Source organism: Sus scrofa, chromosome 8 (assembly GCF_054392235.1).
Source record: "Sus scrofa isolate SSC_HxYL_T2T_F1_AM1 chromosome 8, Sscrofa_HxYL_maternal_Yorkshire_Landrace_v2.0, whole genome shotgun sequence".
Lineage (NCBI taxonomy): Eukaryota > Metazoa > Chordata > Mammalia > Artiodactyla > Suidae > Sus > Sus scrofa.
The window spans coordinates 128,670,092-128,695,922 of record NC_139390.1 but is presented as its reverse complement, the minus strand read 5'-3'; the positions used below and the strand labels follow the sequence as shown (position 1 = coordinate 128,695,922).

The 25,831-nt window shown below is 35.3% G+C and overlaps 1 protein-coding gene and 1 pseudogene across 9 annotated transcripts in view; one reads left to right on the top strand and one right to left on the bottom strand.

Annotated features, from left to right (window-relative positions):
* Window positions 1-25,831, bottom strand: part of STPG2 (sperm tail PG-rich repeat containing 2) — a 552,915-nt gene that overhangs the window by 417,831 nt on the left and 109,253 nt on the right. For all 9 annotated transcript variants that reach the window (XM_084973380.1, XM_084973377.1, XM_084973378.1 and 6 more), the window contains 3 exons: window positions 22,560-22,667; window positions 19,476-19,635; window positions 12,413-12,573 (listed from right to left, as the gene is read on the bottom strand). In XM_084973380.1, coding sequence (XP_084829506.1) covers window positions 12,413-12,573; window positions 19,476-19,635; window positions 22,560-22,667 — 429 coding nt within the window. The remainder of the gene's footprint in view (window positions 1-12,412; window positions 12,574-19,475; window positions 19,636-22,559; window positions 22,668-25,831) is intronic.
* Window positions 8,833-8,928, top strand: LOC146401041 (U6 spliceosomal RNA; annotated as a pseudogene).

Sequence of the window (25,831 nt, the reverse complement as noted above, 5' to 3'; positions counted from 1 at the left end):
GGATGTGGCCCTAAAAAGACAAAAGACGATAAAAAAGAAAGCTTACTGAATTGAAAGATAGCTCTGTATAAAACGTCTAAACTGAAGCACAAAGAGAAAAAAGGAGGCATAATAGAGAGTGCTTATAAGACATGGTGAAAAGGTATAACAGATATATTTATTAGCATCCCAGAAAGATAGGAAAGAATGTGACAGAGGAAATACATGAAGATCTAACAGTTGAGAATTATTTTAAATTGATGAAAGACATCAACCCAGGCATTCAAAGGTTCTGAAAACCTCGAGCAAGGAAATATAAAGAAAACCACACTACTGACACATAAAGGACAAAGGCCCCCTCAAAAGTAATTACTTTCAAAAAAGAAACAATAAATATGACAACTTACTTCTCTATAGAAATCACAAAAGGCCTAATGCAGTAGAATAACATCTTTAAAGCGTTGAAAGAAAATAACTACCAATCTAAAAATCTATACTCCCCAAAATAAAAAATGACAGAGGAGTTCCCGTTGTGGCTCAGTGGGTTAAGAACACAACTAGTATCCATGAGGATGCAGGTTCAATCACTGGCCCTGCTCAATGGGTTAAGGATCTGGAGTTGCCACAAGCTGTGGCATAGGTCACAGATGTAGCTAGCATCTGGCGTGGTTGTGGCTGTCGTGTAGGCTGGCAGCTGAAGCTCTGATTTGACCGCTAGCGTGGGAACCTCCATATGCCACAGGTGTAGCCCTAAAAAGAAAAAAAAAAAAAAAGATGCCGAGTTCCCTGCTGGCCTAGTAGTTAAGGATTCAGTGTTGTCACTGTGGCTCTACTTCAGTCCCTGGACTGGGAACTTCTGCCTGTCACAGACATGGCCATAATTAATTGATTGATTGATTGAAAATGACAAAATAAAGATTTTTAGAAGAAAACTACAATAATTATTAACAGACCTGAACCAGTAGAAGTACTAAACAGAGTTATACGGGCAGAAGAAAAATGATTCTATATAGAAACATGGAAACGAAGAAAGAAAAAAAGCACAACAGAAAGGGTAAGTGTGTAGATAAATATGAATTTTGACTGTATAAAACAGTAATATAAATAAATTCAAAGAGTTTAAAATATTTATAAAATTAAAATGTATGACAATAATGAAACAAAAACCAGAGATAGTAAAACATAGCTAAAAGTTCTAAATTACCATTCCTGGGAAAGTGGTAAAGGTAATCCTTTTAATTGGACTGCAAAATGGAAACATATTATAATTTTTATAGTAAGCACTAAAAGAACAGTAAAATAATGCATAACTGAAAATGTAATAGAGGTAGATATAATGGAATGATACAAAAATTCAATTGATTCAAGAAGGGGAGGTAAGAAAAAATGCTAAAACAAGTGGGCCAATAGAATATATAAAATAATAATGGTTTATATACATATAAGTATATCGGTGATCACATTTCCTATAATGAATTAATCCTACTGTTAAATGCAAAGTTTATCCGATTGGATTTTTAAAACTCAGATGTCCTTAGGGTATGTCTCGTACTCTCACAGTTCATAAAATTTTACACACATTCCCAATGTCTGAGTTATATCTACTTTTTAATTGTCAGTAATAGCAAAATTTACTGAGTCCTAACCATGTGCCAGAAGCTATTTAAAGTATTTCACATGTATCGACGCATTTAGTATTCACGATAATGCTTTGAAATATATACTATTAAGATCTCCATTTTCCTATGGCATACAGGGTTCAGACAAACTTCACAAGATCCGTGGCAGAGCAAGAAAATAAAACAAATACCCTGACATCAGAGACCATGTTCAGAATCAATGTGCTATACTGTCTTAATATCTGAAGTGGAGAATAAAGATTATAGTGAAAGCTTTTTGAGGCATTTCTTGTAACTTATAATTTTAATAATTCTTTTCATCTAAATGTCAGGTTACTCAGAATATGAACTTCTAGTACATTTTAAAGTACAACAAGAGTGTGCTAAAAACTAACATTCATTATGCATTTTAAACATACTTAGGTCGACACTTAAACATAGTTAAGATGGTGAGTTTGACATAACGTGTTTTCTATCACATAATATATACAACATAAAAGAAAAAACAAATGTCAAAGTTTAATGACAGGAAAAAAGCTCAAAATAAAAATCTAGAAATATAGAAAATTTAGCAATCTAGAAAAATGAAGTTGTTTTAGAGTGTATATGGACATGTTCTTATTTTTGCATCTAAATAATAAACTGGTGAATTTAACATAAAGTAAATTAATGAGTTCTCATTGCGGCTCAGCAGTAACAAACCCGACTAAGATCCCTGGGGATGCAGGTTCAATCCCTGGCCTCATTAGTGGGTTAAGGATCTGGCATGGCTGTGAGCCTCGGTGTAGGCTGCAGACGCACCTTGGATCCTGCATTGCTGTGGCTGTGGTGTAGACCAGCAGCTATAGCTCCAATTTGACCCCTAGCCTGGGGAATTTCCATATGCTGTGGCTATAGTCCTCAAAAGACTGAAAAAAAAAATTAATTTGACAGAAATCAGAGAGCTGTTTTGAGGTGATTGTCAGATGCACTTCTGGGGCCCCTGGGAATAAGAAATAGTAGAAGAAAATGTCTATAAGTTAAGGATATATAAATGTTAAGAACTATGATGGGTCGAGATTTTTACCTACTTCAAACTAACAAGTTAACCTGACACAGTTTCACTGATGCTGGCTAAAGTCATGAGTCTTCTGAGACAGAGACACAGCCTAACCTAACAAAGAGCTTGAGCATCAGCAGGCTTGCATCAGTCTACCTTGCCCTCAAATCCTAATGAGGACTAGGCAGATGGGGCACAACAGATACCTGTACAAGGTAATGGCATTTATTTTGGAAGCAAAACTGTGAGCTTAGGGAATACAAATCTGTTATACTAAGCACTAAGTATGTTTGCCCTCTGCTTGAGAGGAAGACACTATCTGAAAAGATAGTTCTAACCAAAGATGGGCAGAAATACAGAACAACCAGAGAATTATCTCTTAATAAGGAAAAAAATAAAAGTATAGATTTTTACATAGAAAACAAACTTCTTTAGGAATGTTTACGTAGAAAACAGATCTCTGAAAAAATGTTCCAATAAAAATTTGAAACATGATGGAGTTCCCACTGTGGCACAGCGTAAATGAATCCAACTAGGAACCATGAGGTTGCAGGTTCAATCCCTGGCCTTGCTCAGTGGGTTAAGGATCTGGCATTGCTGTGGCTGTGGTGTAGGCTGGCAGCTATAGCTCCAGTTCAACCCCTAGCCTGGGAACCTCCATATGCCATGGGTGTAGCCCTAAAAAGCAAAAAAAAAAAAAAAAAAAAAAAAGATTAGAAACATGAAAAAATTGTCTAAAAATGTAAAAATTAAACCACAAATATAGAGTTGATGTATAACAAAACATCAAAGAATTAACTCTTTTCTTCTCCTTCCAGAGATTATTATTTATCTTTAAATGGTTTCGCAAAATCTTAAAACTGCTAAGCTTCTCGCTTCCCCCATATACATAACACCATTTAAACCACAATCCTGTTGCCCTTCAGGACATCAGATTTCAAAGCAGTCACATAATAATTACTACCTTTAAATTGTTATGCATACTTTTTTTAACTTAGTTTTCCTTTTTGTTACCATTTGTTCTCATCTTAAAATCATACTGCTAATCTTAAAACCATACTAAAATCAAAATCTAGTAATTAATTCCACTGAACTGCAATCTGAGGATATGCAGAATACAGAGATAACAAAGAGGCAGGAATAGCAGGGGGAGGCAGTGATCAGTGAAAGATTTCCAAGGAACATAATATATGAACAAGGTACAGGAATTTTCTAGGAGTACTGGACATATATGCTGCTCTATATCTTGTGAAAGATTTTAGCAAATGTTTGAGGATGACAATTTGTTAACAGAGGCTGAAAAGGCAGTGAAGAAAGTTTTGGAGTCTGAAAAAGGTGCGTTGCCTATTAATTATTAATGTATTAATTTAAAATGTTATTCACAGTAGCTTAATTTAACTCAACACAGAAGGACAAGACTGATATACTGATAACTCTTCTTTAATTCCATGGATGCATGGCTATTCTTAGTTGGTAGAGCAATTTGTCTGATTGGTGGATGCTGATAATAAACAGACTGGTTGATTCTGATAATAAATAAGACTCTAATGCTATCTAGTTATGCAGCACCATACAGCGAGCATCCTCCATTTTTTAATGGACATCTCCAACTTCTTGGTGTTCAGCTAACCAAGATTTAAGCAAATAGCAGGTCTCTGATGTCCTTAGATACCCTGGTTTGCATGCATACTACACTAACAGCATGGTGTAGTATAATGAAATTGCAATTACTCCTGAAGAACAAGGAATTTCCAGGAAGGGCCATAAGCTTTCTTTGATTGATTTAATGAGGCCCTTAAATCAGACCTCAGATCCCTATTTTAGCAGAGAGCTGAGAAGAGAGTCCAGCTATACTCTTTAAAAGAGGTGAAAGTTGTAACAAGGTTTCCGCAGATGAATCTGTGCAAGGTTCATTAGTAAGCCTTATCATCTGAAAGGACAAAGGAACGCTGAGTCTTCTGTCTTCCCAACACGTGGGAATAATTGCACAATGACATGACATATCACATTGTACTTATGGAACTTTTTATTTGGCCACACCCATGGCATAAAGAAGTTCCCAGGCCAGGGACCTGACCACACCACAGCTGCTACAACCACTGGATCCTTAACCCACTGAGCCACAAGGGAATTTCTAAGGAACTTTGAGCAAAGATAAGGGCAAGGGAGTGAGAAGCAAAAATGAAGGGAAATTATGGCACCAGTGAGATATGAAGCTAGAAAGCTAGGCAAACACGATAAAAGGTACTGTATTTTATTAAATAATTGTTGCTAGTCAAATTTTTATTAAGTAGCTAGTATGTGCTCATTAATTTTGTGTTGTCTTAAAGGCATTTTTGAGCTTGAATGAAGGGAAATTATCGCAGTAGTCAGATAGTGTAGAAAATTTGGTATACATAAGACTGAATAGGGCATTATTCTTAGACTTAAATTTCTTCCCATTCTTGATCGAAGGCACAAAATTTTAGGCAAAGGGAACTTTTTTTTTTTTTTTTTTTTTTTTTTGGCCACGCTCATGGGCCAGGAATTAAACCCACACCACAACAGTAACCAGAGTCACAGCAGTGACAATACCAGATCCTTAACCTGCTGAGCCACCAAGGAACACCCAAAGGGAACTTATTAAAAGGTAGTACCATGAGGTGACATGTGTCTTAGAAAGATAGTACTTCTAATCATACAGTCAAATTTTCATTATTTTGTCTCAGCTTTTTTATAGTTTCATTTAAGATACACTCTTTTAGCAAATTTCAAGTATACAATATAGTATTATTCCCTATAGTCACCACCCTGTACATTAGATCTTCAGAACTTATTCATCCTGCATCCTGAAACTTTGTATCCATTGACCAACATCTTCCCCTTTTCTTCACCCTTCACCTTTCACCCTGACAACCATCATTCTACGCTCTGCTTCTATCTGTTCTATTTTTTTAGATTCCATATGTAAATGAGATCGTGTAGTATTTGCCTTTCTGAGTCTGGCTTATTTGATTATTTGATTTAGCATAAGGTTCTTCAGGTTCATTCCTATCGTTGCAAATGGCAATTTCCTTCTTTTTAAAGGCTGAGTGGTATTACACACACATACAAACACACACATAACACCTTCTTTATCCATTCATCTTTGCATAGGCACATAGGTTGATTCCATATCTCAACTATCGCGCCTAATGCTGCATAAACACGGAACATCAGACATCTCTTAAGTATACTGACTTGATTTCCTTTAGATGTATAATCAGAAGTTAGACTGCTGAATCATATGGTACTTCTACTTTTAATTTTTTGAGGAACTCTATGCTGTTTTCCATTATGACTATATCAATTTACATTCCTAGCAAAAGAGAACAAGAGTTCCCTTTTTTCCATTTCCTCACCAACAATTATTTCTTGGTTTTTTTTTAGGTATATCCATCCTTACATGTATGAGGTAATATGGCATTGTGACTTTTATTTGCATTTCCCTAGTGATTAGTAATGTTGAGCATTTTCTCATATACCAGCTAGGCATTTGTATGTCTTCTTTTAAGAAATGTGTACTCATACAAGCAACTTATACAACTCAACAGCAAAAAAGCCAACAACCCAATTGAAAAATGGGCAAAAGACCTGAATAGACATTTCTCCAAGAAAGATGTACAGACGGCTAACAAGCACATGAAAAAATGCACGTCTTTAATGATTAAAGAAATGCAAATCAAAACTACCACGAGATACCACCTCACAACAGGCAGAATGGCCATCATTAATAAGTCCACAAATAGCAAATGCTGGAGGAAGTGTGGAGAAAAGGGAACCCTCCTGCACTGTTGGTGGGAATGTAAGCTGGTACAGCCACTATGGAGATCAGTATGGAGATATCTTAGAAATCTATACATAGAACTATCACATGACCCAGCAATCCCACTCTTAGGCATGTATCCAGCCAAAACTCTACTTAAAAAAGACACATGCACTCGCATGTTCATTGCAGCACTATTCACAATAGCCAAGACATGGAAACAACCCAAATGTCCATTGACAGATGATTGGATTAGGAAAATGTGGTATGTATACACAATGGAATACTACTCAGCCATAAAAAAGAACAAAATAATGCCATTTGCAGCAACATGGTTGGAACTAAACACTTTCATCCTGAGTGAAGTAAGTCAGAAAGAGAAAGACGATTACCATATGATATCACTTATATCTGGAATCTAATATAAGGCACAAATGAACCTTTCCACAGAAAGGAAACTAATGGACTTGCAGAATAGACTTGTGTTTGCCAAGGGGGAGGGGGAGGAAGTGGGGTGGTTGGGGAGCTTGGGGTTAATAGATACAAACTATTGCCTTTGGAATGGATTAGCAATGAGATCCTGCTGTGTAGCACTGGGAACTATGTCTAGTCGCTTATGATGGAGCATGATAATGTGAGAAAACAGAATGTGTACATATATGTCTAACTGGGTCACAATGCTGCACAGTAGAAAAAAATTGTATTGGAAATAACTATTAAAAAATAATAATTACCAAAAAAATTTACCCAGACAAGAAAAAAAAATAAATGTATATTCAGATCTTTTGTCCATTTTCAAATCAAACTGTTTGATTTCTTGCTATTGAGCTGTTTGAGCTTCTTATATATTTTGGATGAAGACCCCCTTATCAGATGCATGGTTTGTAAATATTTTTTGCAATTCACTTTTATGCAATTCAATTTGTCTATGTTTTCTTTCATTGACTGGGCTTTTAGGGTCATATATAAAAAAATTATTGTCCAGATCAATATCAAGAAGCTTTTTCCCAGGAGCTTCCATCGTGGCATAGCAGAGTCAAATCTGACTAGGATCCATAAGGATGTGGGTTTGATCTCTGGACTCACTCAGTGGGTTAAGGATCTGGCATTGCTATGAACTGTGGTATAGGTCACAGATGCAGCTTGGATCCTGCATTGCTGTGGCTGTGGCATAGGCCAGCAGCTGTAGCTCTGATTCAACCCCTAGCCTGGGAACTTCTATATGCTGTGGGCATGGCCCTAAAAAGCAAAAAAAAAAAAAAAAAAAAAAAAAAAAAAGGTTTTTTCCCCTATTTTCTTCTAATAGTTTTATAATTTCAGGTCTTATATTAAGTCTCTAACTCGACTTGATTTTTTTATACATTATGAGATAAAAATCCAAATGCATTCTTCTGCATGTGGATATCCAGCTTTCCTAGCACCGTTTGTTAAAGAGACTATCTCTTCCTCATCATGTGTTCTTGGCAGAAAATGTATGGATTTATTTCTGAAGTTCTTTATTCTGTTTCAGCGGTCTATATGCTTGTTTTTATGCCAGCAAATACTGTTTTTATCACTATAGCTTTGTAGTATATTTTTAAATTAGGTAGTGTGATGCCATTGGCTTTGTTCTTTCTGCACAAGATGCTTTGACTATTTAGGGTCTTTTTTGGTTCCATATGAATTATAGTATTGTTTTCTTTCTATTATTATGAAAAATGCCATTGGAATTTTGATAGAGATTACACTGAATCTCTATTATCATTTAGATAATATGGACATTTGCATAATACTAATTTTTTCAATTCATGAACATGGGATATCTTGCCCTTTATTTGTGTCTTCTTCAATTATTTTCAACAATTTATTTTTAATTTTATGGCAGCACCTGAAGCATGTAGAAGTTCCTGGGTCAGGAACTAAATCCAGACCACAGCTGTGACCTACACCACAGCTGCATTAACGCCAGGATAGGAATTGAACACGCACCTCCACAGTGACCTAAGCATCTGTAGTCAGATTCTTAACCCACTGCACCACAGAGGGAACTCCCATCAGTGTATAGACTTTTATCATCCTTGGTTAAATTTATTACTAAATATTTTTCAAACTATTGTAAGTGGGATTGTTTTCTTAATTTCTTTTTTGGACAACCTGTTGTTAGTGTGTAAAAATCCTACTGATTTTTTGATGTTAATTTGTATCCTACAACTTTACTAACAATTTAAAATTTTGCAAGATATTATGAAAATCTGACTTTGTGAATTTTTAATAATTTTTGTTTAAGAAAAACCTTAATTCACTTCCGTTTTTCTGATATGCCTAAACACATGGTACATCACTCAAAGATTACTGATAATTATTTCACAGCTGTTGTTTCCTTACAATGAGATGTATTTTACCTACATCTGAAGTTTTTTAACTAATTTAAAGCACTTTAACAGCACATATACCAAAACTGTAAAAGTACAAATATTAGCATCCTGTGCAAGGATTATATGCAAATTTTTGAAGCATTTCATATTTTTAAAAAATTTTAGGTACTAGGGTATTCATACATTACCGCCATATGTATCTTAGTATTTAATTTCTTATATACCATGAGTGCGCTACACTTTCTGGGCTGAAAATCATTTTTTTCTGATAGGAGAATCCAAGCCAGTAATTCAGTGGCTCTGCTATCCAAAGAGCAACTATCCCACCTCTACAGGATTCCTTTATCTTCTTAGCAATTCTTCTGCCAAACCAAACTTATTCAAAGTCATTTTAATTTTCTTTAGTATTTTTTACAATAAGTTGTTCTTCTCTTTAAAATTCCTTAAATTATACTTTCCTGCTCTCTATGTATTCATTTATTCAATTATTATTTTCTGAGTACACTATAGGGCAGACATGTTTCCAGTGTTTTGTATACTCCCTTTTATGATCTGACGACTATATTCAAACTTCCCCAGTGTTTAATTTCTCTTTTTATTCTATCTATAGAATATCTACCTATATATTCTATCTATATTTTCCACCCCAATTTTTAGCCTCTTTAACTTTTCCATATATGCATTTTTTAAGCTTTCCCAAATTCTTTGGGAATGAAAAAGGATGAATAATTACATAAACAGGTATTAAAACTTCCTTTTAAAATAAGAACTCTAAAATGTTTAATGTAGCAAACTACAATGTCAGAATTTTACTTTTAAGAGTGGCTCCCTACCAACTTTCAGGCTAATTTTACATTTCATTACTCTTTGACCTTAGGAACATTTCTTATTTTCTGCTGGTCATTTTGAAATAGAGATTTTCTACATTTCTTATATGTGTCTAACAATGTCCAGAATCTCTTCTTTGACAATTTGAAACTTTAAAATAACATGATCACTACTTGTAAAATGATTCTTCCCTTCTATTTCATAAAATAGTTCTTTATGTAGTCAAAATTAAGCTTACAATAGGAGTTTCTCTCTTGCTTTCCCCTACATTTTGTGAGGTAAATTGTCAGTAAATCAAAAACATAAAATGCCTGGCTTTCAATGAAATAAGTCCAACAAAAGGCTTTTATATTTCTCCACATAGTTATCTTTGATACTCTGCATTACTTACTTTATATAGATCCAGATTTCCACATGTTAAGACTTTTTCTCTGCCTGGAGGACCTCTTTTAACATTTCTTACAGTGGAGGTCTCTTTCAGATAAATATTTGAGCTTTTGTATATATGAAAGTGTCTTTTTTTCTTGAGGTAGAGTTGACAGGCATTATATTAGTTTTAGGTGTACAACATAATGATTCAATATTTGTATATATTGCAAAATGATCACCGTAATGTCAAGTTCACATGCATCACTACACAGATTTTTTTTCTTGCAATGAGAACTTTAAGATTTACTTTCTTAGCAACTTTTAAATATTCATTACAGAATTATTAATTATAGCTATCATGCTCTCCATTACATACCCGTGACTTATTTTATAAATGGAAGATTTTAGAAGAGCTCTTCACTTCATTTTGAATTTTGAAAGATATTTAAACCTGTAATAGAATTATAGGTTGACGATTGTTTTCTTTCTGTAATTTAAAGATGTTATACTTCTCTCTTCTGACTTGCATCATTCCCAACAAAAAATGCACTGTCATTTCAAACTTCATCCCTTTTAACATCATGCATAATTTTCCTTGATTTAAGAACTTTTTTCTCTTTTTTACCGTTTTAATCAATCTGATTACAATACGCCTTGCAGCATGGGTTTGTTGAGCTCTGTAAATGTGGTCTTAGTTCTCACTGAAGTTCAGAAATTTTCAGCCGTTATTTTCTAAAACAATCTTTATGCCCCCTCATTCTCTTTTGCTTCAAAGTTTCCAATTACACATTTAAATCACTTCAAATTGTCCCCCAGTTCACTGATACTTTATCCACTTCTTTTTTTTTCTCTTTCTCACTGCATTTCATTTGAGATAGTTTCTATTACTATCTTGTGGTTAACTAAATCTTTTTGTCAAAGTTACCTCATCTGCTATTAATTGCAATGTACTTTTTCATATGTTATATAAGCCATCTCTAGAACTTTAATTTGTGCCTTTTTATTTGTGCCATGTCTCTACTTAATACGCTCAATCTTTCTTCTACCTTCTTGAACATATAAAATATAATTATAATAACTATTTAATAGACTTGCCTACTAATTTTACCATCTATATAATTTCTGGGCTTCTTTATATTGATTTGTCTTTTTTCATAATCTGGGTTATACTTTTCAGCTCTTTTGTGTACCTAATAATTTTTTTTTTAATGGCCACACACACAACCTATAGAAGTTCCCTGCCCAGGAATTGAATCTGAGCCGCAGCTGCAGCAACCCAGGATCCTTTAACTCACTGCACCAAGTGAGGGATTGAACTCTCACCTGAGCTATGGTAGTCAGATTCTTAACCCATTTTTCCCGATGGGAAATCCCCCAGTAATTTTTTTTTTTACTGAATGCTATATTCCAAATTTTACCTTGTTGGGTTCTGGATATTTTTTAATTCCTATAAAACATTCTTGAGCATTGTTCTGGGATGCATAAGTTCAGTAAGGCAAATATATATGTATAAAAGATGAAACTAATGGAGAAAAAAAAAACTGCTATGCACAAATGGCATTAAAGTGCTTGAGGAAATTTTTTAAACTAATAACAAATTAGTAAAATTAATCATTTAATTTAGCAAGAAGTATGGATCATTGGTAAAGCAAATCTTTAATACAAGCTATTATATTTCTTTTTTGTGTGTGACTTTTTGTCTTTTCCAGGGCCACACCCACGGCATATGGATGTTCCCAGGCTAGGGATCTAATCAGAGCTGTAACCTCTGGCCTACACCAGAACCACAGCAGTGCCAGATCCGAGCTGCGTCTGCAACCCACACCACAGCTCACAACAATACCGGATCCTTAACCCACTGAGCGAGGCCAGGGATTGAACCCACAACCTCATGGTTCCTAGTCAGATTTGTTAACCACTGAGCCACGACGGGAACTTCTTTTTTTTTTTTTTTTTTTTTTTTTGTCTTTTAAAACTATTATATTTCTTGATACCAATAACAACAAGCTAAACAATGAAAATACTTAAAAGACAACATTTTGAAAGCATTAGAAAAATTCAAATACTGAAAACAAATCTAAGAGATAAGTAAGATGTCTACACAAAAGTTATAAAATTGCAAATAGCATTTAAAGGCCTAATTTAAAGAAAACCTAAATTTACTCTCAGATAATAGTGGCATATTCATAAAATGAATATAAATATTTAAAGAAGTATATATGAGATCCTCAAAGAGATGATAAAATCTATTTTTTAAAATGCAGTTACAAACATAGCTGTGAACCAAATTATTTTTTGTTCTTATGCCATAAATACATGAAATAATTTCAAAAATAATAATATGGCTTATAATAATGAGGCATATATATCACAGGTAATTTTGTAAACCCTAAATTCTTGATAATAAATATAAATAATAATTTTGGTATTTATATGTTACCTTATAATCAGCAGGCCCAGGAGTAGTAAACATTTTTTTCTGAACTAGGAAGAGAGTCCGAGGAACAGAAGAACCAAATGCACTTTTCTTTTGTTTCTTCAAGCAAGTATTTCTCAAGTTGTCAATTAAAGTATTGTTTAGGATGTTATAAAACCCAGGACCTAAAATTATGAAGAATGTCATATGTAAGAATAAAACATGCTTTTAATTTTTTTAACTGAGTAAATTTATTTTTATTTTATTTTATTTATTGAATGAAAGAGTCTTGAAATTCCACAGTGCTTTACAATTTTCAAGTTTCACACATGATTTCAAATAATCTCATAATTATCCTTTTTCTTTTTCTCTCCCCCTCTATTGCCCTCCAACCTTATCTCTCCCCACTGATAATCACTAACTGATTCTCTTTATCTGTAAGTATGCTTCTTTTTGTTTTATTCATTATTTTGCTATATTTTTTACATTCCACAGATAAGTGTTATCATACAGTATTTGTCCTTCTCTGACTTATTTCACATAGTGTAATGCCCTCAAAATCCATCCATGTTGCTGCAAATGGCAAAATTTCATTCTTTTTTACAGCTGAGTAGTATTCTATTGCATGTGTGTGTGTATAATACTCAATAATAAAAATAAAACATAAATGCAACAATGTGAATAAACCTCAAAAAAGAAAAGTTAAATGAAAGATGACAGACACAAAATTCTAAATAATGTGTGATTCCATTTATAAAATTCCAGAAAATGCAAAATTACAGAAACACTATCAGTTACATAGGGCCAAGAATGGGGATAGAGATTAACTGAAAAGGTGCATGAGAGAATTCTTTAAGAATGATGGAAGTGTTCTAAAACTTGACTGTAGTGGTAATTACCTGACTATATACATTTAGCAACACTTGTCAAACCATACATCTAAAATGAATTATTTTATAATGTAAATTATTTTATTGTGTAAATTATACTGGATGGAAGGAAGGAAGAAAGGAAGGAAGGAGGAATTAAAGTCTCTTCCAAAAATCTGTTGTGCCAACTCTTGGAAAACCTAAATGCTGATACATTTTATTTCTGTCATCTTCCAACATTCCTCCACTGGTAATGTTTAGGAAAAATATAAATAGAAAGCATAATGAAAACTATTTGGGCCTCCATTTAAGGGACTTAAAAGACAAATATCTCAGATCTGTCTCCCTTCTGGCATGAATAGACAACATAACACATGACAGGTGAGCTTAAATACTTAAATATATGGACCTCAATGTGTGTACATCTAAAGCACTACCTAGTTATGGCTCTGATTTGAAAAGCCACCCTGATAATTATAATTCATTCACATTGGAGGTTTTTTATATTCATTTTCCTGTTACTAAATGTGTAAATGCCCAGAACCCCAGAGTTAGACAGTCTAGGGATACCTTCTAACAGTAACCTATGACAGCTCTGAGCCATAAATTAGGTGGCCAAATCTGTTCTATGACTGGTTTATGGGTCCAAGTCATTACTTTAATAGCTACGAGGAGGAAAAAAAAAAAAAAAAAAAGTTCCACGAAGGCCATTCTCACTAATCCTTTTATTTTGTCTTTTTTTTTTTTTTAAGGGCCACACCCATGGCATATGGAGGTTCCCAGGCTAGGGATCTAATCAGAGCTGTAGCCACTGGCCTATGCCACAGCCACAGCAATGCCAGATCCAAGCCGGGTCTGTGACCTGCACCACAGCTTACAGCAATGCCAGATCCTTAACCCACTGAGCAAGGCCAGGGATCAAACCTGTGTACTCATGGATTCTAGTCAGATTCATTTCCACTGAGCCACGACGGGAACTCCAATTCTCACTAATTCTTAAAATATGTAATATCGGAGTTCCTGTCATGGTGCAGCGGAAACGAATCTGACTAGGAACCATGAGGTCGCGAGTTCAATCCCTGGCCTCACTCACTGGGTTAAGGATCCGGTGTTGCTGTAAGCTGTGGTATAGGTCACAGACCCGGCTTGGATCTGGCATTGCTGTGGCTGTGGCACAGGCCAGTGGCTACAGCTCCAATTAGACCCCTAGCCTGGGAACCTCCATATACAGTGGGTGCAGCCCTCAAAAGACAAAATATATATATATACATATATATATATATGTATATGTAATATCAAGATAAGATTTTAGAGGCCATCATAATTGAGCTTTACCCTTTAAAAATAACATAACCTTTGTGGAGTTTATAATATTCTATTCGTAATATATTAGACCATCAAATTGAAAACAAGCCCCAAACTTACAGCAGTTGGGTCACTCAATAAATTCATATTTGGAAATAATTTGTATTTCAGATTCATGATAAACACTACTGAGCTAGCCTTATCTGGAGCAGTACCTGGTACCTATACAAGACCTCTCCAGAATGGCAGTCTTAGATTGGTCATACTTCCATATAGAGGCTCAGGCCTCCAAGATCAAATGTTTCTATAGACACGTGTAGGCCATTAAGCTTACAACTTTGCCTGAGAAGTGCTATAATATCATTTCCACTGCATGCCATTGATCAAGAAAGCCACCAGAGAAGCCAAGATTAAAGGGAGAGAAAAATAAGACTCAACCTCTCAATAGCATAAGTAGTAAATAATTTTCTATCAGGGATATAGTATTTCCATAAAAAATTACCATGTCACAATTTATTGGAAATAATCTAAATGTCCATTGACAGATACATGGATTAAGATGCGGTATGTATTATACAATGCAATACTACTCAGCCATAAAAAAGAATGAAACAATACCATTTATAGAAATATGGGTACAAATAGAGATTATCATGTTAAATTAAATAAATCAGAATTATAAAAAGACAAATACCATATGATATCACTTCTATGTGGAAACTAAAATATGGCACAAATGAGCTTATCTACAAAACAGAAAGACTCACAGAAACAGAGAATAGACTTGTGGTTGCCAAGGAGGAAGAGGGAAGGAGTGGGACGGACCAAGAGTTTGGGGTTAATACATGCAAACTATTACAATAAGTAATAAGGTCCTACCATATAGCACAGGGAACTGTATCCAATCTCCTGGGATAGACAATGATGGTAAATATTATTTTAAAAAATAATGGATATATATGTATATGTATGACTGGGTCACTTTACAGAAGAAATTATTACAACATTGTAAATCAACTATACTTCAATTAAAAAATATTCTATTCATGTCTCATGAGGAAAAAAAAAAAAAAAACTTCTAACAACAGTTTGAGATCAGGCAACAGGCCAAAAGCTGAAAAAAATCAAGACTGAGAAATGGCTTTGAGAAGACAATTGGTAATGGCTTAGAGAGAGTGATTTTTAAAATGGTAGAGTTTGGAGAAAAGATAATTTATGTTACATAATGGCAGAAATTCTAGCAAAATATAATATTTGGGACAATGAAGAAAATACTTAACAAATTAATGGATTCTAGCTAAAGAAATTCCTAGGTGGAATATAACTGAATAGCAAAAATGCCAAGTAGCTGCTTTTAGCCGCATATAAGAAGATGTGGATAGAAAAAGATGATGGAAAACTTCTCAGTTTTCAAGCAGAATTTATAGGAAATAAAAAGGAAGTGAGATTTTGTTTGAAAATAAAGCTGTTTTTCATCCCCAATATCTCCACACAGCAAAAAGCTCTCAAAGCAAGGAATGCCCTGAGACAAATCCAGGGTTTAGCTGTAAGACCCTTTGTTAAGACTTCAAAAAGATGTAAGAATGTACCTCATAGAACCTCTCAGGTAATAAAAGAATCTCTAAGAATTTTAAGGTCATATGTCATAACCCTCTAGGCTAAAAGAATAGTGCTCCTAAGAATCTAAGAGTATTGAAACTCAGCAAAACCAAGGGTGACCCAAAGCAGACAAAGGTTTTTCTAAGAAGTATATGTGAGAATGGCTTTTGTCCAATGCATTTGATTATAAATTAATACAATAAAAAACCTACAAAGTTTTTATAAGGACTTGAACCAACTAGGAATGAAAGGGACAACACCAAAACAAAATGAAAAGTGGCTCATATACCCCTGATCTCCTATAGGGAGGAAGCAGGCCCAGAAAGTCCCAGATGAAAACACTATTTCTTGCAGAAGAGGAATCAAAGGATGAAACCAAGAGCTCAAAAGGTAAAACAAAGGACTATGGAAAATCTTATTCCCAGGGAGCCCAACCGAACCCTAACCAAGGAAATGACAACATGTATGTACCTCATCAGATTTCAGAATTGCTATGGGACATAACTATTATTATAAGCAAGCAGTACCCCATGGAGCCTTCCTAGGACAGATTCCTTCACCGCAACCCCCCAATGTTCTCTGCTGTCTCTCATCTGAAGAAAACTTTAGCTTCCCATGCCTTCCCCAAATGCCAAAGAACAAATTTAATCAGAGAAGTGAGAAAATGCAGAAAAAAAGGAAAACAGTCAAGCAAGACAAAATAATAACACTTTAGCCATTACACAAAGTCAAGGACCTTTAGTTCCTCCTCAAAGGCTATAGATAATATTCTGAATCATGTCCTTTGAGCTGTTTTGCAGGTACTGAAACTCCCAACAACCCAAAGTTAATTGTATGCTGTCCACAAACAGTCTGGAACCCAGACTGGTTGGAACCAGAAGGTTGATGAGGTGGACTTCCAGTTACCTGACTACCAACCAATCAGAAGAATGTCCACAAACTGATCACATACCCCACAACCCCCTCCCTCACCCTGGCTTTAAAAACCTTTCCCGGAGTTCCTGTCGCCGTGGCACAGTGGTTAATAAATCCGACTAGAAGCCATTAGGTTGCGGGGTTTGATCCTTGGCCTTGCTGCCCAGTGGGTTAAGGTTCTGGCATCGCCATGAGCTGTGGTATAGGTCGCAGATGCAGCTTGGATCCTGCAATGCTGTGGCTCTAGTACAGGCCAGCGGCTACAGCTCCAATTAGACCCCCTAGCCTGGGAACCTCCATATGCCACGAGAGCGGCCCAAGAAATGGCAAAAAGACAAAAAAATAAAATAAAATAAATAAAAACCTTTCCCTAAAAAAAACCAAACACATCTTGTGACCATGTTGTAATAATGATTTAGACCAGTCTTTTACAGAGACATCTTTAAAACAACTTGGGAAATAAGGTATTAGATGGTATTAAGGAATTTGTTAATTTTGTAGGAGTCATAATAGCATAGTGATTATGTAACATATTCGTTAACATTTAAAATTACATATTGGGAGTTCCCGTTGTGGCGCAGTGGTTAACGAATCCGACTAGGAACCATGAGGTTGCGGGTTCGGTCCCTGCTCTTGCTCAGTGGGTTAACGATCCGGCGTTGCCGTGAGCTGTGGTGTAGGTTGCAGACGCGGCTCGGATCCTGCGTTGCTGTGGCTCTGGCGTAGGCCGGTGGCTATAGCTCCGATTCAACCCCTAGCCTGGGAACCTCCATATGCCGCGGGAGCGGCCCAAGAAATAGCAACAACAACAACAACAACAACAAAAAGACAAAAGACAAAAAAATAATAATAATAATAATAAATAAATAAATAAATAAAAATACATATTGAAGTATTTGTGTCATGATAGTCAACACCATGTCTAACATTTTTCTTAAATGCTCCAACCCCATCCCTTGCCCAAATCATTTGAGGCTACATGAAACAAGATTGGCATAGTGTTGATTATTGTTGAAGCTGGGTGGTGGGTCTGTGAAGACTGTTAGCTAACTCTTCCTTCTTTGTGTGTGCTTGACAAGTTCCATAATAAAATAATGAAAAATACACAATTTTAGAGTGGAAAAATAAAATTTCCCTGAAAGCCATTGGAGAGTTTGGGCCTTTTGAGCACTAGTTACCTGGACTCCTTGCTTGGTATCAGTAGATTTGTTTCACTGCGCAAGGGCAAGTGGACCCAAGTTTAGTTTGGTAACACTATGGGCTTCCGGTTTTCCCTCTTTTTTTGAATAGGAGTGTCTAGTGTGATTATCCTCTCTACCACCACTACGTGTGGAATACATGGGGCAGATGATTTATATCTGTAGCACACAGCTCTTCTGACACAGAAGAGAAATACACAAGATGATCTGAAGTACCACACCTAAGAATCCCCACCCGTACCTATACCTGACTTAGGTAACAAGATCCTGGATGTCAAGATTATACCACAATTGCTTGAGACTTTGGAGGTCTTGAGAAAACATGGAGGAAAAATGTAAATATTTTGTAACCAGAGAATAATCTATAGTAGATAAAGATGGCCGCAAATTCTTTGCTGCCCTATCACTGAGAGATGAAGTTTCATGTCCTTCTGTCCAACATGTGCTCCCCTGAGTAACGTGATTGACTAGCAGAATGTGGCAGAAGTGACGTCCTGGGATTCCTGAGGGTAGGTCATAAGAAGCCTTGAAGCATTCTGCCAGGTCTCATGGAGCCCTGAGTTACCATGTTAAAGGGGCAACCACCCTGGGGCAGCAATGCTGAAGCTATGCCTGCACTCTAAATGACAGTCCCATCTGAACTCTGCCTTTCAGCCATCCCACAAATAATGAGATATGATAGAAAAAGTCTGTTTTCCTAAGCCACTGAGTTTGTTATGCAGCAACAGGCAACCTATGTGTTAGTAATTACATTTTATTTTTGTCTTATATTCTTAAATATACATAGAATACCCATTGTATGCTAGAATACTCACTGTATACTAGAATACCAGAACACATGATTGGACAGCCCCAAAATAAAATTTCAACAAAACCGAAAATCCTAAGTTATATTACTGGTAGTGATCATAGAGTTAATATGTTACATATCTTCATCCACCAAAGGAAAATCGGGAAATTTATTGAATAAAGGAAAATGATAGAAAAGTACAGCTAAGAGATGTGACAAAATTTCACAAAAATTGTGCATTTTTTTTCTCTTTGTTTAGTGTATCATCAATGCGTTAAAAAACGTTGACTTAAAATGACACCACCACCCATAGAACAAAAAGTACATTGTACTTTTTGATGCAACCATTTTCTTAAAAATATTAAGTCACAGAAAGCTAAAGCGTAGATACGTATGAATTAATTCCTAACCTGGCGTTTTCTCTGTCTTAGAGTCTTGTGTGAATCGAGCAGCACTTTGACCAAATGGAGTATTTTTCAGTCCTATTGTTTTCTTCAAGGGCTTGAAAGCAGTTCGAGATTCAGTATATGTGCCAGGAGCTGGGGTGATTGATTTCACAGGTACAAACCTCTAGCGAAGAATGGGAATATGCTAATGAGAAACCATGGCACGTTCTGATATTTTGTGAGTTAAAAGCTGCCTTTTTGGTACTAAAACTTCTGGAGTTTAATTTATTTCTTAATGGGGTGAAGAAAATGCAGATGAATTGAGATATCTATCAAAATATGCAATATATACTTTTACTAAAATCATCTATATATTAATACAGTAATGCAATTATGTACTAAGCCAGACAGACTTTTTGAAAGAAATTGATATGATATTCTAGATCATAGTGTGTACACAATCTTTTTTTTTTTTTTAGGGCCACACCTGTGGCATGTGGAAGTTCCCAGGCAAGAGGTCAAATCAGAGCTGCAGCTGCCGACCTACACCACAGCCATATCAACATGAGATCTGAGCCAAGTCTTCAACCTACACCACAGCTCACGGCAACACCCAATCCTTAACCCACTGAGTGAGGCCAGGGATCGAACCGAATTCTCATGTGGACTAGTCAGATTCTTAACCCACTAAGTCACAACGAGAATTCCTGGACAATCTTCACATTTGAAATATTCTGCAAGTTAAGATAATAAATAAAAACTATATGACTTCTTTTATGTAAGAAAACTGTACAAATCAACAGTTTCTCAACATATATATTCAATTAAGTTAATAATATCATTAGATACCTTAAGAAAAAAATCTTAAAGTGGTATATAAACCTACTTTAACCTATAATATTAAACTTATTATATTATAAACATGTTTATTTGTTATAAACTTATCACATTTAACTTATTAATATTAAATATATATCTATATGTAAACTATGAAATATAATTAAATATAGCATTGTATAATCTATTTTTAAAACTTTTATTTAGAATTCATTTCGAATTTGGAATTCTATGAATAATTTATGAATAGAAATAATACGAAAATACCTGTGCAACATTTACCCAGATTTATCTACTGTTAACATGGTATGCCATTCCCTTTTTTCATTCGCCCACTCTGTTTCTGTCTTTTTCTCTATGTGTTCATTCCTCCTCTCTCTGTGTCTCTCTCCCTACAGACACACACACAAGCATGCATATATGTATATATATAAAACCATTTAGTGGAAAGTTACATATGTCATGGCCTTTTACCCCTAAATATTTAGTGTGTATTTACTAAAAATAGGTATATTTTCTTACATTTCCACAGTGTAGATAACAACTTTAGTAAATATATCAATGATATGACTTTTATCTAATCTACCATTCAGACTCCAAATCTGTCAGTTAATTTAATTATACCTCTATTGCATTGTTCCCCTCCAGTACATAATCTATTCTAAGCTCAGATATTGCTTTTAGCCTCCTTTCATGTAGGAACATTTCCAATGCCTTCCTAAATACTGTATTATTATTTAAATGCTGAGTACAATTTTTTTTAATGGTAATAGCCAAACTTGACTGCATATAAAATTACTCAAGGAGTTAAAAAAAAAAAAATACTGAAGGCAGGGTCCTACTCTGGACTACCTGTATCAATCTCTAGGAGAGAGGGAAGAAAGCACCTGGGTAACAGAATATATTAAAATTCCCCAGGTGTTTCTAACATGCAGCAAGGTTTGAGAACCATTGCTATAAAGGAAATCTTATGTTTTAAAAATTAACAGTTGAAGATAAGAAAGTTCAATGCATTTAGATAAAATAGTAGACAACTCCTTAAGTCAATGACTAAAATAAGTATCCCAGAAACATAATATGCCTTTATTCCTATAAACCAAAAATCACGTGCTCTAAGTGCACCATGTTCATTGTATTATTGCTTTTTTATCACAATCATTAATATATCTGTTCGTATTCAGCTAACCACTAACACTATCCCTAGAAAATAATCCTGTTGGTTTTAATTCCTCCTTATTTTTCACCTCAGAATCATTATTCGTTTCATCATCCCCTTAGCAAAATTGATAGCATATTCTTTTTCATTTCTGAAAATATATTTAAAATGTTATAATTGCTGCCAAGTGATGTCAAATTAGGACTATATGTCAGTTGAACAGAATTAGCATTAAAACTGAGAGTTCTAATTGTAAAAAAAAAATGCAATTTTTAAAAATCAAGGGCACATATATCATTTTGTGTAGTACTTTAAATACCATCAAGCTGCTCAAGCCAGAGACCTGGTATTCATTCTTGAATCTTCCTAGTCCCTCAACCACAATGCCTTACCTATTAAAAAGTCATGTTAATTATGTCTCCAAAATATGCCTGCAATCTATCTATTTGTCTCCAAAGAGGTTCCTCTTAACTACAATGAAACCAAAGTAGTCACCATTAGTCATCTGAAGGTTAACAAACTTCCCAAGTTAAATACCACAGCTACTTGATCTGGAGACTGCTGTACTATAAAGGTTTGCTATATTATAACTTTTTTGCCTTAGAAATATCTTAGATCCTTCAAGTCCCCTAAATATAGACTTTGGAGAATGTGAAATGATTACTGTGAAATAGACTCTCACATCACTAATAAAGCTTCCAATGGCGCTTTCAGATATGACCTATGGCCAGGCTCCAGAGAGCCTTCAGAACTTCTCTGAAAGAAATGCATGTCCTCACAAATTACACATTAACACTTCATACGTTCATTAGCAAAGTATATTTTTAAACCCAGACTAAAATCTCTTATAAGTAAACTGAACTTTCACATATGCAAATTTGCTTATTAGAAAATGTTTAATAGATAATTTCAATTTGAACATTCATCTTTGCATCTTATTATTAATATTGTCATCTTATTTCATTTTTGGCAATATGACTTGGCCAGGCCATTTCTGTCCCTCAATTGCTTAAATACCACTTTTCTTTTTGTCATCTCCCAACACCTTTGGATTTGTTGCTAGCATCACATTATATCTATTATATTCTATATATGAAGTGACTGTAGAATATTACCTGGGATTGAGAAAGAAAAGCAGGTGATGTATCATTTACATTTGATGTCATACTTTCAGTCTTCTGAAATTGACTTTTAATGTCATATTTTCCAGGACCTGGTACTCCCTAAATTACAGAAAGAAAAAAAAATATAGATGCTCTCATTAAGAAAGCAACTATAGGAGTTCCCGTTGTGGCGCAGCAGAAACGAATCCGACTAGGAACCATGAGGTTGCAGGTTCGATCCCTGGCCTCGCTCAGTGGGTTAAGGATCTGGCGTTGCCGTAAGCTGTGGTGTAGGTCGCAGACGCAGCGCAGATCCTGTGTTGCTGTGGCTGTGGCGTAGGCCAGCAGCTGTAGCTCCGATTGGATTGCTAGCCTGGGAACCTCCATATGCCACAGGTGCAGCCCTAAAAGGCAAAAAAAAAAAAAAAAAGGCATCTATAGCACCTAAGGGAACAGGTGGCTAAATATCTGAACCAAAGCTACAGGGCTTTTAAATGATATTACCAAAACACTTCATTAAAGAGCAAACCAAAACATACTTCATGAGAACAGGAAAAAAAAAAAAAAAAAAAAGGAAATTTTCCTTAGCAAAGCCTCCCAGGAACCTGAAAACAGACTGCTTGAGACTTTGCTGCCCTCTACTGATAGAGCTCCAAAAAAAAAAATTACCTAGCTCTTCACATGATTAAATATTACATAAATAAAAGTAGTTTCTATATTTCTTCCATTTAAATTTTGACAACTAGCTCTTCTCTAAAAAATACTTGAATGTCTTTTCAAATTTTTTTTTTCCCACTGTACAGCAAGGGGGTCAGGTTATCCTTATATGTATACATTGCAATTACAGTTTTTCCCCCACCCTTTCTTTCTTTTCAAATTTATAGTAATCAGTACACTGCTTTTTTTCCAACAAATATGCTTCAGGATATATTTTATTTTAACTACAAATGTTAGAAGATGTAAGACATTAGTTTTTTTTGTTTGTTTGTTTGTTTTGTCTTTTTGCTATTTCTTTGGGCCGCTCCCGCGGCATATGGAGGTTTCCAGGCTAGGGGTCTAATCGGAGCTGTAGCCACTGGCCTACGCCAGAGCCACAGCAACGCAGGATCCGAGCCGCATCTGCAACCTACACCACAGCTCACGGCAACGCCGGATCGTTAACCCCCTGAGCAAGGGCAGGGATCAAACCCACAACCTCATGGTTCCTAGTCGGATTCGTTAACCACTGCGCCACGACGGGAACTCCAAGACATTAATCTTTAACTAGATACTTTACAATAGATAAAAATTAACTCAGAAAACATTGGGGTTGAGTTTTTATTTCTTGCTAATAAAGTTCATATCTATATCAAGCACTACTTATTCATCATCGAATATTTTAATTACCCTGATAGATACCTTTCATAGCACAAAAAAAGTTAAATTTAAATTTCTGTTTCATATCCATCTCCCTTACTTTTCTACAGTTGAAAAAATTATTCCTTGATTTATGAATTAAATACCTGGCTTATAACTTGGATGTATAATGAAATTCTATTAGCAAATCCTGTCCCCTACGTCATTATTATATGTCCATATCCAAACATGTCTCTCCACCTCCACAAATACTCTGATCCAAGCCACAATCTCTTACCTGGATTATTGCAAATTCTTCCTAATTGCCTCCCCTGCTTCCACCACTGCCCATCTTCAGTCTATTTCCAACATAGAAGCTAGTGATGGATCCAGGTAAGACCCTTCGTCACACTGCACCAAACCCCTTCTCAAATCCACCCAATGGCTTCCAATCTCTCTTCAAGCAAAACCCAAGATCTATAATACGAAATAAATTTCACCCCCAGACACACTATTACCTCTTTAACCTCTCCTACTCCTCTCCCCTCTCTGTCAATAGGTCCAGGGCTCCCTCCTCCAGCTCAGTCAGGTCTCTCCTCAACATTACCTTCTCCATTAGTCATTTCTAGGCCACCCAACCTAAAATTTCACTGCCTCCCTCAAACAATGCCTGCCCCCTCTCCTACCTGTTTTTTAACCTTATCATTTTTTACTATTCAGAATACAATTTCATGCCATGTTTTTAGCTCTAAGAGGGCAGTTATTTTTTTTCTGTTTTGCTGTTGGCTGCTATATCTTTAGAGTATAGAAGAATAGCTGGGGCATAGTAGGCAGTCAGTAAATACTAGCCAGAAGAATGGGTGAATGGATGAATGCATGCCTTGAATTCTACATTTTCACTGACCATAGAATAAATTTGGAGATTATGTTCCTCTGGGAACTTATGTGCCTCCAAATAAGAGCGTTGGCCGTTTCTAACAGTAAAATAGCTCTAATTATAATAAAACTGTAATAAAAATTTGAAAAATTCTTTAGGAGAATTTCTTATACAGAAATATCTCTTCTTATAAATAAATTAGATTCTAAAACTTTATGCCAAGGTCCATGTTATGGTCTCAAAGAACGAAACAATGCAATTATTTGGTGGCTGGTAGAAAAGGTTCACTCTGGTCATGGCATATAAGATTGTTTTTAACCTATGAACTTGTAGAAAGTCACATTTAGAAGAAAAACTGCATCACTGTGTTTATATAAACCTATGAAATATGTATCAAATATAGAAATATGGATATGCATTCCATGACATGATGTTAAGCTGTTTTCTTGAGCTTTACAGACATGCTGTATCCACCTTATCTCTATACAGGCAGGCATAATTAAAAAAAAATAATAATAATAACTAGCTACTGACAAACTGGTATTACTTCCCTACTGTTTTCAACAGTTTTAAGTGGTCATTACTATGGAGCATAGGGAAAAGTCTAAGTGTGAATAATGAGTTAAGTAGATACGCTTAGTCTTGGGAACCATTTTCCATAAAAGGAGAAAGGAAATCTTGACCCTTCAATGAATACTTTATTTTCCTTTTCTTCTGTTTCTACATAAAGTTACTGAATTTTGCTTCACAAAAATAAGAGATAGCAATAAAAGCAGATCTTCTAAAAAGTTAGACTTAAGATTTAATAAGCCAATTAAAAATAAGCTCCAAAATAGGATTGTAAGACATTGACCACTGAAGGGCAGGTCTCTGTTGCTGACAACATAAAGAAGGCAAAAAGAGTTTGCAAAGATCAAGCCCTAGGCACAGGCTTAAAGTGCTGTGATGTTTATCCTGCTTTTCTAGTCATAATCAAGAAAACACCTGCATTGTTACAACCTGTTAAGTACATTGCCTCCCAGAGTCTCATCTGAGATTTGTTGAATCAGAATCTTGTTGGATCATGGAATCT